This window comes from Peromyscus leucopus, chromosome 4, assembly GCF_004664715.2.
Source record: "Peromyscus leucopus breed LL Stock chromosome 4, UCI_PerLeu_2.1, whole genome shotgun sequence".
Lineage (NCBI taxonomy): Eukaryota > Metazoa > Chordata > Mammalia > Rodentia > Cricetidae > Peromyscus > Peromyscus leucopus.
This window is the reverse complement of record NC_051066.1, coordinates 19,653,485-19,670,403: the sequence shown is the minus strand read 5'-3', so window position 1 is coordinate 19,670,403 and position 16,919 is coordinate 19,653,485. Positions and strand designations below refer to the sequence as shown.

General features: G+C 35.7%; 1 protein-coding gene across 5 annotated transcripts in view; it reads left to right on the top strand.

Moving 5' to 3' along the window:
• The window catches only part of Lrp1b (LDL receptor related protein 1B), a 1,927,307-nt gene that overhangs the window by 864,069 nt on the left and 1,046,319 nt on the right, over positions 1-16,919 (top strand). For all 5 annotated transcript variants that reach the window (XM_037205578.1, XM_028868856.2, XM_037205579.1 and 2 more), the window contains exon 5: positions 3,518-3,646. In XM_037205578.1, coding sequence (XP_037061473.1) covers positions 3,518-3,646 — 129 coding nt within the window. The remainder of the gene's footprint in view (positions 1-3,517; positions 3,647-16,919) is intronic.

Below are 16,919 nucleotides of genomic sequence, written 5' to 3'. Positions count from 1 at the left end.
TAAAACATCTTACATGCCATATTCTGTAGATCCCTGAAGTGTTTGAAGACAACCTATCTACCTAAAGTATATCCATTTGACTTTGAAAACATACCTAACATGACCACAAGTTTAATCATAATAGGTGACTAACTACTAACCTGCATTTATTTATTAACCTAAGGAGTTTGTAATAATAACTTCAAGAACTAGCAATTTGCATTATATTGTTAAATGAAATGGATAGGTACAATACCTTGAACAAGATTAGAAATGTATTACAATATGTTGTAACAAAAATAATCTTAACTTTGTATCAATATACAAAGATCTATATAAATGTACAATATTTAAAACAAGCAGTTGCTTTTTAAAAACGGATTCAATAGACTACCCTTTTATGCTATCATTTCAATAATGCCCTTTTTTTCTTTTCAAAACAAGAACCCAGAATCTAAACTCCTTTGTTCAGCTTTTTTTCCAGACCATTACCAATAACAACTTGTAATTAACTCCCTAAACAATGACAAATATCCACAACCCAATGAACAACAAAATAACCACCCATCCCACCTCATGGGAATGTAGGTGTCATGCTCTTAAATTTCCTTCCTGCTGTCTGGAAGCAATGGCATCTGAAGGGGATCCTGAAAAAAATTTTTGAGTCAATTGTCAAGTCCTGGAAGAGGTAGCTGTATCATTTGTTGTCCAGTGGGGCAATAGGAAAGTACAGGGCTTGTCTCAAGTCCAGGGTAGTGTAGTCTGTGAGACTGGATCATCTCAGCTAACCACATCAAAATTGTCCTGAGTGAGCAGTTTGTAGTCCAAAGCTGATCTTTGGGTGGGTGTTTTGCAGCTTAGTGGTGTTACTATAGTCAATGTGGAATCTTCTTGTGTAGTCCCACCATCTTTCTGAAGACTTAAAATGTCATTGTTAGGCATGGTCACAGTTCACTACAGAAAACTTAAGCACTGTAAATGTCATATTCAACAGATCTCAAAGAGGTTAAAAGATCAATATTAGTTATGTACATCCAGAGTACAAAAACTTAATTCCTAGCTACCTGATACAGACTCAAACCTGAAATCACATACAGGAAGCTAGATGAAGCCTTTTTCTAGACTTAGTTAGTATTCTATATGACAATTCATATCATGACAAAAATTTGGGCACATTGAATGGCAGATGTAGTGAGAATCCTAATTGGTACTAACAATAAAAACCTGGAGTCAGATATAGGGGTTAAAGCTAAAAGATCAGAGAGACAAAGGAGTAAGCCACAGCCACTTCTTACCTCTACTGAATCCAAAGACCAAAAGGGACAAGCTCCTGTTTCCACCCCACCTTATCTCTTCCTCTATCTGCCTAGTCATATCACTTCCTGTTTTCTCCTCCCAAGTGCTAGGATTAAAGGCATGTGCCTCCCAAGAACTAGGATAAAAGGCATGAGATCCTAAGTGCTGGGATTAAAGGTACAAGCCAGCACTGCCTGGCCTCTAATGGCTAGCTTCATACTCTGATCACCAGGCAAGCTTTATTTGTTAGAGCACAAAGAAAATATCACTACAAAAGATCATCACTTGGCTCCTTTCTAATTAGTATGTTCCAATTGTTGTATGTAATATATACAGTCCTCCAGATTAACATACAAATTACTTTATTATCAGGACTACAAATTACTTCTCCTCTTTTACACCTTTACACCACTTGACTTTGTAGCTGGAGATATCGCCAGTCCCACCCAGGCCTGCAGCTACTCAGACCCAAATAAATACACAGATATTTATATTATTTAAATTGTTTGACTTAATGGCTCAGGCTTCTTACTATCTAATTCTTATATCTTAAATTAACCCATTTCTATTAATCTTTAAGTTGCCTTGGGGCTTGTGGCTTACCAGTACTTTGCATCTTACTTCTCATGGTGGCAGCGGCTGGCAGCATCTCTTGACTCAGCCTTTCTGTTCCCAGAATTCTCCTCTCTGCTTGTCCCGCCTATACTTCCTGCCTGGCCATACTGGCCAATCAGCATTTTATTTATCAACCAAATCAGAGCAACACATTCACAGCATACAGAGTGATCAATATCCACAGCATGACTCCTTCAGATCAAATCCCTATGTTGTCTCAATGACTGCTGGAAGTTGTTAACTCTAACTGTAATGTGTATGTGTTTGTTTGTTTATTTGTTTAGACTAGGGAAATCCTAATATTGTTTAAACTTAGTTTATTATGAAATTTTCTTTTTTAATTGAAAAAAAAGATTTTTTTTAACCTTAGTACATTCTGATTATTGTTTCTTCTATTTCAACTCCTCTAATATTCTCTCTTCTTTCCCATCCACCCAAATCCACTCCTTTTCTTTCTGTAACTCATTACAAAACAAACAGGCATTTGAAAATAATACAATGGAATATTTTTTAAACAAACAAACAAACAACAGGTGAAACATAGAACAAAAAGAAAAGAAAAGAAACACATACAGTCGCGTGCGCGCGCACACACACACACACACACACACAAACACAAACACAAACACATTCAAACAAAATTGGAAACCATACTATGTAAGTAAAAGATCTGCGAGGCAGGAAAAAAAAAATGCTCCAAAAATATCATTGAGTTTGTTTTGAGTTGGCCACCTGCTATTGGACATGGGGCCTGTACTAACATTTTACTTAAGTGTGCTTTCTATATTCAGTGAATTCTATAACTAGTAAGACTCTATTGGAGAAAGAAATTTTTTTCTGATAAAGGCAGTTTTCAATTGGAACAATAGATGTAGAAGGTAGACATAGATGATAACCCAAATCTAATTAAGAGCAAATTCATGAGGTCCAGCTAGATAGCTCAGCAGATGAAAGTACTTGTTGCACAAACCTGAGGTGCGTGCCTGTAACTCATAAACACCAATGTGGGAGAGAACTGATTCTGCTAATGTGTCCTCTGACCTCTACATCCATGGCATGAATTCATGTGTGTCTATATATATATATCACAGACACATGTATACAACAATAAAAAAATAAAATGTTAAACATTTAAAAATGATAACATTCTTAGTTTCAGGAAGTATCTGATAATTTCCTTTTTCAAAATAGTGAAGATTGTTTGCATGGTTTGTCTCAAAACTCACATTTAATCTGAAGATCAGAAGACTTCTAACAGATTAATTCTTAGATAAAAGAGTGAAAAGGCCATTCCTATAAATACTGGAATTATTTAACAAATACATATTAAAGTGCATCTTGCAGCATTATAAAGACAATCATGTTTGTATAGTTGGCATGACCATCACAATTAAAGTCTGTACCCTTTTATAACAAATAATTTAATAATAAATATGATCTTTTTACTTGGTAAATATTAAGACAGTAATGAACTTGACTTTCAGTTGGAATTATTTTATGTAGTTTCTTTTGGAATTAGATCTCCTTTTAAAACAATAGTTTATTTGAAAATAAATATTTTCTTCAAGGAAAAATTTAAATCTCCAAGCATAAAGTTGCTTAGAAATGACATTAATTTTTCTTTCAGATCAAGATGAATGTAGCATTTATGGTACTTGCAGCCAGACCTGCAGAAATACATATGGATCCTACGTTTGCAGTTGTGTGGAAGGCTATATAATGCAGTCAGATAACAGAACTTGCAAGGTTAAAAATGGTAAGTGATCATCTTTTTTCTTCCAGAGTCTCCTTCTCTCTTTTTTGGGATTTTCTTTTGCAATGTGGTGTAGTTATATGGGGTGGCTTTCCCTCCTGTGAACACACTGAACATACTAGAAACTCAGAACAATCTTTTTGATAGTTGTTACTCTTATAAAACCTATTCAATCCCATCAGTGGTGGTGCATGCCTTTAATCTCAGCACTTGGGAGGCAGAGGCAGGCACAACTCTGTGAGTTTGAAGCCAACCTGGGCTATAGAATGAGTTCCAGGAAAGGCTCCAAAGCTACACAGAGAATCCCTGTCTCAAAAATAAAAAATAAATTAAAATATAAAACCTATTCAACAGGAGAAATGTCTAATTAGAAAGTAGGTGGATTAATGGATTTTAATTACAAATTCTTTTACCTCACTCTGCAATATGGGTGGGTTCTGTAGACTTTTGCTTTGAGCCTAAAATTTCTATTCCGTATTCTAAAGTAGTCTGCTAAAACACCATTTAGTTTACACTTTTACTTAAAATTTGTCAATAACTTCCTTCTATCCTGAGAATAAAATGTGAGCTACTTGAAAGAGTATGAGGTTCTAACCATCTAATTCACTATTTACCTTTCCAAATCTATGTCCCTGTCCCTGACCCTGCCCTGGCCTCCACCTTGTCAGTTCTCTATCCCAGAAATTCTGTTTTCCTTCTTCAACTGTACTGATCTTGCCTTGAGTCATTCCACATGTCAGGCTGCAATGCATTCAACTACCCAAATCGTGTGACTGTTCCCTTCTCTTTCAAGGCTCAGTCACAAAGTCAACATTCAAATGATTTTTCATGAATATTCCATGTATAGGTGTATATTCACTCCACTACTATCTTTGTGTGTGTGTGTGTGTGTGTGTGTGTGTGTGTGTGTGTGTGCGTGCGTGTATACTCTAATACTATATGGATTCCCAGCATCTTTTTATTTATTGCACTACCAATTGAGATTAATTTTATTTCTAAATAATTCTTCATGGTTTATGTGAAAGGCAAAGGGGAAGAAAGACAAAAAGAAATAAGGAAAAAGGAAAGATGGAGAGATGGAGGGGAACAATGAAAAAAAGGAATTTAGCCTTCAAATTAAAATTATACAATCTAATAATTCATGTTTCAATGTTTAAATCCCATGTTAAGAAGCTGCTTCTTTTTTATTACTGTTTACCAGCAAATAAAACTTTTAGTTTCTACATAGCTTTCAGCAGATAGTAAACACTTGGTGAACACTGTTGGTTTAATGAAGTATCTTGGAGACACACTAGTAACAAGAGGGTACTGCTGTAACTTATGTGGCTGAATTATCTCCAGAATACCATGGACAATATTTCACCTAGACTGGTTAATTTTCCTTAACCATGTTTTCATGTCGTGTACTTCAAATTATATTGGAGAAGGAAGATTGCTCTCTTAACCCTATTAGCAAGTATTGAGTTACAAGAGGGACATATGACTTTTTTGAAGCCAAACTGAGTGAAACTCAGTAAATTGCTCATAACATATTTGACCATTTCCTTGAGATAGCATATAAGTTGTTTTGCAAAAAATATTTGTATATAAAATCTTAAAGAGAAACTCCCTCCATTTTTCATTTGAATTCTCTTTGAATTAGCAACTTCATATACACAGCCCTAATTGTTTGAGTGTGGGATTCAGACTGTTAAAACCATTAACCCATGTCCTATGTTCCTGATTTCCCTTTCATGAAGCATTCTAATTCAAAATATTGATGTACTGAAGAAAGCTGATTCTTTGCAGTTTCTATTGAGTCAGACAATATTGCCTGGGATACTCAGGGAAAATGAATTGTGATAAACCTGACTCAAGAGAACACTGCTTCCCTTTCTGCAGAAGGAGCTTATCTGACAGTAACAGGATATGACTAGAGAGGGGTGGCACATGGTAATGTCACACTGTATCAAGGAAAGGTGATGACACTGGAATTGATAATGGAGTATACAAATCACCTCCATGCCCTTAGCAGGAAGACAATATCTGCCTACAGAGTTTGAAAAACAAACAGTTGCTATGGCAATATTTTCTGGCTCAACATTTAAGGAAAACAAGTTGCTAAGAAGGACCTAAGTCTATAACAAAGAGCAACTACTTTTGAAGGTCACATGAATATTTGATTCCATGCATTTGCACAATCCAGGAAGAAAGCCATTAGTTTGTTTTAGTTTTCTTGCATTTACAGCAAATGAACCAGAGACAATAGGTGATTTTGGTTACACATACCATTTCTACTTAATGTACCACATTTTATACATACATACATACACACTCACACAGAGAGAGAGAGAGAGAGAGAGAGAGAGAGAGAGAGAGAGAGAGAGAGAGAGAGAGAGAGAGAGATCCTTGAGGCAGAGGCTCTTCTAAGTACCTTGGAACAGGTAGTTAACTGGCTTGCAAGCTGCTTACAAAGGTGCTGAATTAATATTGTGGCCTTTTAACTCTTCACTCCAAAGCAATCCTGTGCGGTCTTATTTTCAATCTGACAATCAATAATAATTAGGCAAATTGATAGTTAATCGGTTATGTTGTCTATGTAGTATCATGCCTGAGCACAAGTAAAATTTATAAGCCTTAAGAACATCTTTATGAAGCATGCTTGTTGGAGAGGGGGCAGGTTGTAGGCTTTGAGGTCAAGAGGAAAGGGAACAATATTAAGCAAAAATCTATAGTTCTTAATTCGTGAAATGGAGGAATCCACCTCCATATGTTTCACACTTTGTATCAATCAAGCATTTCTGAGTTGGAAAACTTCATAGACAATCTTCTTGCAGTAATGCTTGATACTGCACACTACTTAACCCAATAGGAATAGTTTATAAGAGAAAATCAGTAATGTACATTTGTAAAGTAACAACAGGCATGGATACTGGGATAATCCTGACCTGTTGGAGGAGACTCACTGAAAGCAAATGAGATGAACTAATGTTTATAACTGCAATGGAATTTACTCTAAGGTCTAACAATTGTCTAATTAAATATTAAGTTCAAAACACCACCCATTTAGAGATATTGGTGAATCTTCCTCACTATTTTGATGTTTGTTTTAGAAACAGAATTCTCTTAGTGATAACCTTTTATTTATTAAATGTACCTTTCTCTTTTTTAATGTTTTAAATTGAGTTTGTTATAAAAAAACATGATTATGTGATAGTTGAACTTGGGGTTTAAAATGGCCTCATTTTAGAGTTCTAGTAATGGAGAAAAGTGTTTCATTTACAGGCTTTTAGTACCTTTACTTTTGATACATTTAGCCTTGGTCTGTTTGTTCTGTGTCCTAACCACCTACACAAAGCAGATCTCTTGTACCAGTGGAATTCCACTCACTGTCCTGGAGCACTGGCAGCATGAAGAGTCATGCATTGATTTTATGCTCATCACTGTGAAGGAAAGTTGGGGAGAGTGGTCCTCTTTTAGTGAATGGAGCAGCTAAAGCCTTTGGAGATGTGTGTGACCATCGGCTGGCTTCAGGATTCTTTTGTAGCTTATTTTTAAGTGTTTCTTTAGTTTTTTGAAATTATAATATTATTTGATCATTTCCCATTTATCTTTCCTCTCTTTAAACCTTGCCACATTCCCCTTCATGCATCCTTTCAAATCCATGGCCATTTTTTTATTGTAGTTGTTGTACTCTGTGTATTTGTGTATATTCCTAAATATATAACTAAACCTACTCAGTCTGTATAATGTTGCCTACTCCTATGTTTTCTGAGTTGACAATGGAAGCATGCATCTTTTATTTGCTGCTCACTGATTTAGGGAAATAAATAAACAATAAAAAATAAGCCAGAATGAAGTGAAAACATTGATAGGTACTTGAAGTTTTATCTTGGTCTCTTGCAATGCAGTGCATTGCTAAACAGAGCTGGGACAACAACACACTTATGCTCCTTGCTGTTTCCATCACTATGACAGGGAAGATAAAAGTAAGAGAGGAAGAAAATGAAACTGTAGCTTCCCATCCTCTTAATTAAAACGATGGGAATAATTTAGCATTTCCTTATGTAGTAATAAGGTATTTGAAGTTGGAGAATCAGTCACCAATGATGTCAGGGCTGTATCTGCTTTTTAGACAGCAGGTGGGATCCTGTTTAGCAAAAATCTGTCTCTCTCCCAGTGTTGCGTGCAGCTCAGTTATTAAGGCATCCTATGGTTACTTTTTAAAATTCACCTCACATTAAAAGCTTTCTTATGAGACTAATGCCCTACAATACTGCATAGCTCAGAAATGCTTCCGTGAAAGATCAGTGAACTAGATCAAAGTTGCATCAGGACTTTTTGCTGTTTAGAAGGATCCTTTCACTGACCTGTAAGTGTGATTGGCATTTGGTGACAAGATGAGATATGAAGTGTTCTTAGCTAAGAGTGGTCCCAGTTGAGCAGCACAGTACAGTAATTGGGTTTGTTCTTCTCTATGTGTCACATGTAGGTAGATGACATTATGAACATATAGTAAGTGTTAGTGGCAGAAAATAGCTCAATGCTTAGAAAAGATTATGGACTTCCTTCATGTTCTTTAGAAGCTTCTGAGAACCAAGATGAAGAGAAAGGGGTGTAGTTGAGACTAGAGAAAAGGGAAACCAACAGCCTGGATGTTACTGTAAAGAAAATTAGATATTTTGCTACTTTTGCTGTATTATTTATGAATGACTATAATTTCGAGGTGATATTAGCCCCAGGGTGGTTTGAGCAGCTCTGTTTAAACTCCCTTGCATGTGTCATCCCCACTAACATCTCTCTTTCAGAAAACCCGCAAATGTTAGAAGGGCTGTATGTGAGCTAAGGAGAGTCCACAGTAAGATGAACTCTCTTCTGAACAACTAAGCTGTAATCCCAGAAGCTCTGCCCTATGGGAATTCTAGAATTTACCCAAATGTCTGAAATCCTGAGCAGGTAGCCTGGTCATAGACAAATATTTATTATAAGGAATTATTTCTGTTACATGTATTATCTGTCCCACTGTGGGATTATAAATTAATTTCTGTGGGATGAATTGGATAAAAATTTCCAGTGGCATTTTCATTTCCCAAATTACATAATATAGATTTTCCCCCTATGTAATAGCTATTTAAGAGTAGAACAGCATAAGACATAATAACTCCTGATGAATATTTTCATGGCTTCCTTTTTTGTTTTTGTTTTTGGCTGGAAGACATCATCATCTTCATAGTCTAGCACATTTCTTAACATGTCTATATTTTTAACCAGCAACAAAGTTACAAGATGAATAAGGGATAACACAACCAGGGAATCTTATGTGTTATCACACCTTTGACTTACACTTATTTGGGGGAAGTATTACCTATGACAAGGAAGCATATCCTTCATTAGCTTTTGAAGATGTTTCTTTCTGCAGTTTATCTGGGGCCTTTTTCTGATATAGAAAAATGGCACATTTATAAGCTACAAATGTGACAATCATGAATTTTGTTTTTTAATCAATGACATACTAGATACAACTTTCTTTATATTCTTTAAATATTTTTGTAGAACAGCTATCAAATCATTACCTAAATTCTCAAATTAGAACATTTAATAAATTACACCATGCCTTACAGGTGTCCTTTTCAAAATATTGGACAAATTTAATGAATAATGAAAAAAAATGGAAACACTTAAGCTTGTAGAAATGACAAGTGATTGAAAGATAGATGGTTTATATGTATAATTATAAGGCATTAGTAATATGTTTAATATTATACCCATTTGGTACAGGAACACTAGTAGGTCTAGCCCTAGCACCTAGGATATATAGAATCTATATTTGTGGCCTCCATATTGGGTTTCAACTTACAAAGTCTTACATAAATCTTATCAAAGTAGTTAGTTCCTCCCATGATGCTTGTATCACTACTGCATACTGGGCATATCTTCGAAGGGCAGTTATTTTTGTGACCTACAGGCTTCACAGCTGGGTAAGAATAGTGATTGCTTTTCCCTGCCAATAGCATGTATAGTACCTTCCAGCACTCTGAAAGCTAGCTAGTAGGGATTAAGCTTCCAGGTCAGTATGCATTTGATTTCTCCTCGTTCTTTAAATCAAGTGTGTCTTATCTTCAGCAATAGGAATGATTAAGAGGACTGGCAATAACCAGTAACATTTGGGGGTCTATAGGATGCAACCTTCCAACAACTCCAGAAGAGATAACCGATTCCTGGCATTGGGGATTTAATTGCTGGCATGTGGTGTCTAGTAGCAGCATTATTGCTTCATTATAGGACAAATTATTTTAAATGGTTTTTATATGTGTATGTATACATTTTGCAAAGCTTCTATGATACTAGGCTCCATATAATATTTTTCAAAGTATCTTAAGTATTGCCTATCAGTATCCATATCCTCTCCTCCACTCTGGCCTCCTATTCCCCCATTAGACTGTCCTTATTCCATTATTCTCCATCCCCATTTAGAGCACTGTGTCAATTTCCTTTCACTAAAAATGCCATCCATGACCTTTTGTTAATTTCTGAATGAGTCACACATGTGATTCAAAACTATCATTCACAAATTAAAGCATGCAACTTCAACTTTCAGGTTCTGGGTTACCTCACTTTGGAATAGTTGTTTTCAGTTCCATTCATTTTCCTGAGAATGTGATGAATTTCTAACATAAATTTTCTAACAGCTAGACAATACTCCATTATGTAAAAGGGCCTCATTTTCATTATTCATTCATTAGTTGATGGGAATCTAGGTTGTTTCCATTTAGGAAATGGAAAGCTATTGTGGAAATGGAAAGGTATGGTTCACAGAGTAGCAATGAACATGGGTTAGCAGGTATCTACACTAGGATTTAGAATCCTTTGGTCAAATGCTAGTATATAGTATAGCTCTATCATGTGGTAAAAGGTTTCTAGAGTTCTGCAGAATAGCCACACTGATTTCCACAGTGGCTATATCAGTTTACCCTCACACTTATACCAGCAATAAATGAGTCACCTTTTTTTCCTGCATCTTTACAAGAATTTATCATCATTAGCTCTTTTGATCCTAGTTACTATGGCTGGGGAAGGATGAAATCTCAAGTAGTTTTAATTTGGATTTATCTGTGCCTAAAGATGAAACATTCTTTAATGTTCTCTAGCTGTTTGGGCTGTTGTTGTTTTGATTTGTTTTGTTCTGTGAAAACTCTGCTTATTTCCATACCCCATTTTAAACTTTCTTTTTGCTTGCCTTGGTTGCTGCTGTTTTTGTTTTAGTTCTTCAAATACTCTAAGTAATTGCCGTCTGTCAGGTCTACATCTGGTAAAGGTTTTTGTTTGTTTGGGTTTTTTCCCTGCTGTAGGCTTCCTTTGCACTTGAATGATGGTGTCCTTGACTGTACAGAAGATTTTCAGTTTCATGAAGCTTCATTTAATAATTGCTGATAGAAATGCCTATGTTACTGAGGTCCTGCTCAGAAAGTCTTTTCTGCTGTGTGGCTATGTCACACGCCTTCAATTCCAGCACTTGGGAGGCAGAGGCAGGAGGATCTCTGTGTGTTCAAGGCCAGCCTGGTCTACAGAGTGAGATCCAGGACAGGCACCAAAACTACATGGAGAAACCCTGTCTCAAAAATAAACAAACAAAAACAGAAAGTCTTTTCCTCTGCCAATGAGTTCAAGCACATTCTCTACTTATTCCTGTATCAAGCTCTGACTACCAGATATTTTTCAGGTACTTGAGCCATTTGGGGTAGAGTTTTGTGCTGGGTGAGAGATGAGAATATAGTTTTACTCTTCTCCATGCAGCTATCCAGTCTGACTAGCAACATTTGTTGAAGACAGTGTCTTTTCTCCAATGTATGTTGATGGCCTCTTTGTCAATAATCAGTTGTGGTTTTTTTGTTTTATTTTCTTTTTCTTTGGTTGGTTTGTTTTTGTTGTTGTTGTTGGTTTTGGGAGATTGGAGACATGGCTTATCACTTAGGAACACTTATTGCACTTGCAGAAATTTGGAAAATATAGATGTGTTTTCCAGAAACCATGTTGGAACTAATGACTCTCTAATTCCAATTGCAAAGAATCTGATTCCCTTCTCTGGCCTCTGTGAGCAGTGCACTCATGTGGTGCATGTACATATATAAAAGCACACAAAAATAGAAATAAATAAATCTTTTTAAAAATCAGGTGACTATCCACGTATGGCCTTAGATGTGGGTCCTCTATTCTATTTATCAATGTGTTTTTATGTCTGTACCATGCTGTTTTTATTACCATGGCTCAGCAATTATAACTTGAAATCAGGTATGGTGATACTTCCTGCAATTGTTTTATTGTTCTGGATTTATTTAGGTATCCAGGTCTTTTGTGTTTACAGATGAAATTTAAGATTATCATTTAAATTTCTGTGAGAAATTGTATTTGAACTTTGACAGGGTTGCCTTGAATCTATAAATTACTTTGATAAATGGGCATTTTTGCTATTGCTATGTTAGTATGACCAATGCATGAGCATTTGATATATTTCTGTTTTCTGGTTATCTTTTTCCATTTCTTTCTTTGGAGTACTAAAATTTTCATTGTACAAGTCTTTCATTTCCTTGATTAGGTTTAACCTAGTACATAATGTTGAGGCTATTGTGAATGATATTTACCTTGATTTCTTTTTCACCAAGTCTTTTATTTGTGTATTGGAATTATAAGAAGGCACTGTTGTTTTGTTTTTTGTTTTTGTTTTTTGTTTTTTGTTTTTTAGTTATTTTTACATTCTGCAACATGGATAAAGATGTCCAGCAGCTCTAAGGTACTTCTGGTGGAATCTTTAGGATCTTTTATGTGTAGAATCATTTTATCTCAACCTTCATCAAAAATGCTTCTGTTTGCAGCAGATGGCAATTAAAACAGAGACCCACAACTGGCCAAGATACACAGAATAAGAAACTGTGGAAAGCTCTGTGCTAAACTGTTTATCTGCATCACGCTTTCCTCCTTCAAAGGCTCGGGATCATTACAGAAGAGGAGGCAGAAAGGTCTTAAGACACAAGGGCAGTAGATGACTACAGGAAGTAGTGTTTCAGGACACAAAAGGAAAGTTGCACATAAGAAGTCATAGCAATTTAGCAGCATGCACAAGATCTGTGCAAGATTAAGCTAGATAAAACCCTAGCTTTGAGAGGGGAGATGAGCATGAAGTCCCATCCCAAACTGACAAACTATTGGAAATTTACAGCTACAGGGATAGGGCGAGACAGTTTTCTCTAAGGGTTTGGTATCTGCTATATCAACCATTCTCCAGGAGACAGACACACATACAAGAGTATATGGGCAGTACAAACTGCACATTATGGGCTTGGAACATAGAGGGCACTGAATTCAGTGGGTAGGGAAAGGTGATGTTTTATGGAAGAATTCTAATGTAATCTGGATAGGACTGAATATAATAAAAATGTGTTGTGTTAAATTCTTTAAAAAAACTAATACAATAAAAGAGAAAAAGGATAAGTTGTTAAATGAGACTAAAATACACATATGTAAAAATGTACACCTTTCTAATGTTTGAAAATTTTAAAACTATACAATTACTTAAAACCTCAGGAGGATAAAAAGCTTAAAGCTTGAAAAGTAGAATAACTTTGTCTTTTTATATAAGAAAAATAATTTTTCTTTAGAAAGCCTACAAGGCATAGCTTGTATCAATTGCAATCAACAGAGTTTGATAAAAAATCTAGAGTAATAATAGCAGTTAGAGAAGACCCCTTTGGCACTTCTCTCCCTGTACCATCCTGGGCTAGGATGATTAATATCCCGCTATTCTCTCTAGTCATGCTGCCTACAGTCCTTTCGGTTTTTAAAGGAGAAAATCTGTTGCATTGATTTCATTTCTAAATGCATGAAAGTGTTTCTTCTCAGCAATAGGACCCAAGTAGTACAGATTCTGATGGTGCCTTCCACAAAACAGAATCCTGTAAAAACTATTAGCTAAATTGTCCCTAAATTCTCTTCTGATGTTCAGAATAGCATACTATTAAGTTACAGAGGACATATCTGAAAATGAAGTTTGTTTGGTATATCACTGAATACTCAGTACTTAATCTGTCTTCATAATAGTAATGTATAAAACTGTGATCTTAAATGTAGGTTGTATGTTTTTATCGGTAGGAGGCCCTGCAAAAAAAAAAAAAAATACTGAAATAGTTTAAATAACCTGCCCATTTTCTCTTTTCTAGATAATGAGTTTCATGTACCACCTTCCTCCTCTTTACTCTGAGGTGATCTTATTTCACATATCCTTGAGAAAGTACAAGTGATTAAAATAGAACTTTCTCAGGCCAAGTTCATTAACATAATGCTCTGCATGGCCCCACAACACATAAGTTTACCTCCCTCCTACTTGATCTGAAGAATGAACCGGACATTTTTCCTGTTAGCGAAGACTTTCTCGTTCCTCAGTTCATCCTCTAACATACTGAAAGATTAGCCTTATGTAGTTATCTATGTTTTGAGATCACTCAAATTTTACTGTTTGATTTTTTTAAATATTATTTTTGTTAGTTTGCAAAGTCACATATTTCTATAAGTCATTTCCAAAGATACTTTGTTGTGCTTATTCCTGGCTACTCCTGCCCTCCACCTTGTTTTCCAGACTCTTTCACTTTCAGCACGCCCTCCCATGTTATTGTTTGGTCGTATCCACTGCCCTCCTATAAATCATTCTTCCGGTCCTGGATCCCATTTTACTTGCCTGATTTTTACCCACACTACTGCCACATAGATCTACATTTAGTGGCCAGGGCTCACATATGACAGAGAGCATGTGGTATTTATCTTTCTGAGCTCGAGTTACTGTTCCCGGAGAAGTTGAAGTTCCCTGTTTGGATTCTTCATTCTATCAATAAAATAATTTAACAGCAGGCTTAAAAAGGAGCTCAAAGACAATGTCATTAGAGATAGAAATAAAAACAATGGGGCAAGAAAGCTGCACACTCAGCAACTGCTTAGTGACAGAGAAGAGGAGAGAAGAGAGTGCCAAGAAACATGATGTGTTCAGAAGTAGAGCACCACAAACAGCTGCATGGTAGTACACATACCACTGTGGGTGGTGACACTCATGGGCTGGTGGTCCTGGATTCTATAAGAAAGCGTGATGAACAAGCCTTGAGGAGCAAGCCAGTAATCATCACTCTTATATTGCCTCAGCAGATGCTCCTACTCCAGGTTCTTGCCCTGTTTGAGTTCCTGTTCTGATTTCCTTCGATGATGAAAAGTGAGGTGGACATGTGAACCAAATAAACTCTTCCCTCTCCAGCTTGCTTTTTTGGTCATGGTGTTTCATCCTATTAATAGAAACTCTAACTAAGACAGCTACTAATCACCATCTGCCACTTAATATTCTGCTGAATCTGTTTTCTTGTTTCATCTATTTTCCTATACATTTCATAATTTTATCTTTCTTCATGGTTAAATAAGATTCCATTGTGTAAATACATACCACATTTTTATTATCCATTGATTGTTTTGGGGGATATCTACATTGGTTCCATTTCATTGCTGCTGTGAAAATAACAGCAATAAATATATCTTTGCAATTATCTGTCATGGTTTGAGGAGGTCATTGGGAATTTATTCAGAAGTGCTATAGCTGGGCCATGTGTTTAGTTTTTTTTAGTTTTTGAGAGGCAGTCAGCCAAACTGATTTCCATAGTAGCTGTAGTTGCTCTGTTTTACAGTCCCACCAACAGTGGATAAAGTTTGTTCCTTCCTTATATCAGCTCTAGTATGTGGCACTGCCAAAATACTTAAGAAAACTAAATGGTGAAAAATTTTACATGATTTTGTTTAGCAAAATTAATATTGTGAAAATATTAATTGTCTATATAATCAAAAGTAGTCTAAACATTCAATGCCATCTTATGAAAATTCTAATGGCTTTTTTACAGAACTAGGGAAAAAAACCTAAAATTTGTATGGAAGCCCAAAAGACCACAAATAGCCAAAGAAATCCCAAGTAGTATGAATATAGCCGGAAATAATATATTACCTGAACCTGACAACATTACAGAGCCATCATGACAAAGACAGAAGGATATTGGCACATAACCAGACAAGAAGACCCATGAAACATAACATAAGGTCCGAAGGTAAACCCAGACAGGAATGGACACCAGGTGTTTGACAGCAGTTGGAAAAACTTGCATTGGAGAAAAGATAGCCTTCTCAACCAAAGGTATTAGCAAAATTGGATACCTACCTCTGGAAAAATAAAATTAGATACATATATCTCTTCCCTACACAAAATCAATTTAAATTTGATTTGAGATCTTAATCTTAGTCCAGAAACACTGAAAATGATGAAAAGAAAGAAGAGAAACATGTTAGGCTTTAGGCACAGCAATGAACTCACTAGTATTTTAGTCTGTCCTAGATCTTTGCAATTAATGTACCATAAAGATGAGTGTAAAAACACTCTTTAGTACCATGTTTTCCTCCAACTTTTGTGTATTTCTCTTTTCCAATAATAGAAATAATCCTGAAGTAGATAATCATTCTCCATGTTTCCTCTTCTCTCTTGAACTTACTTTCCTAGATCTTAATATCATTATAACTCTCATGATTTATTACCAGTGGCTTCTATGTCATTAATCATTTATTGGTCCTCAGACTATAAGACAATTGCCTCCTTGACTGTCCTCTCACTTATACAGCACTACCTTAATGGAATTAGAATCTAAACTTCCTGGACTTTCCCTCGAGCGCCTTTCCCGACTCATTCTTTTTTCTAGTACTTGTCATTCCTTTCTCTCTCCTTTCACTGAATTTTCTTTCTCTAGTTAACTTCCTGAGTCATCTCATTCTTTGATTTGGATTTTAAAGCACTCCCTATTTTCTGGCTTTAAAAATTACATGAATTCAGAGTTTTCTAAGATTTTTACCACAAGTGCTCAACCCTTGATTGAACATAGTATTAAACTGTTATGTTCACTATTTCCATACATATATTTATCAAAAGGTTCAGATTACATATATGCAAAACTGACCTCTTTAGCCTATTCCATAGCAATGCTCTTTTTTTGTCAGTATTGCCTGTCTTTGTTACTGTCACCTTCTTTTACCTCATTTTTAAGGCTAAAACATTAGACTCACAGTTGACTCCATTCCTCCTCTCAAGCGCTTTATTTCCACCTTTTTTCTTGATTTCTTACAGTTATGTTTTCCATATCTTCATGGCATTTTTCACTGCCTAGAAATTTTAACCAGTATTTGCTTAATTCTTGCTTAGGGTATCAGTTACTTTTCAGTAGCTGTGGGAAAATAC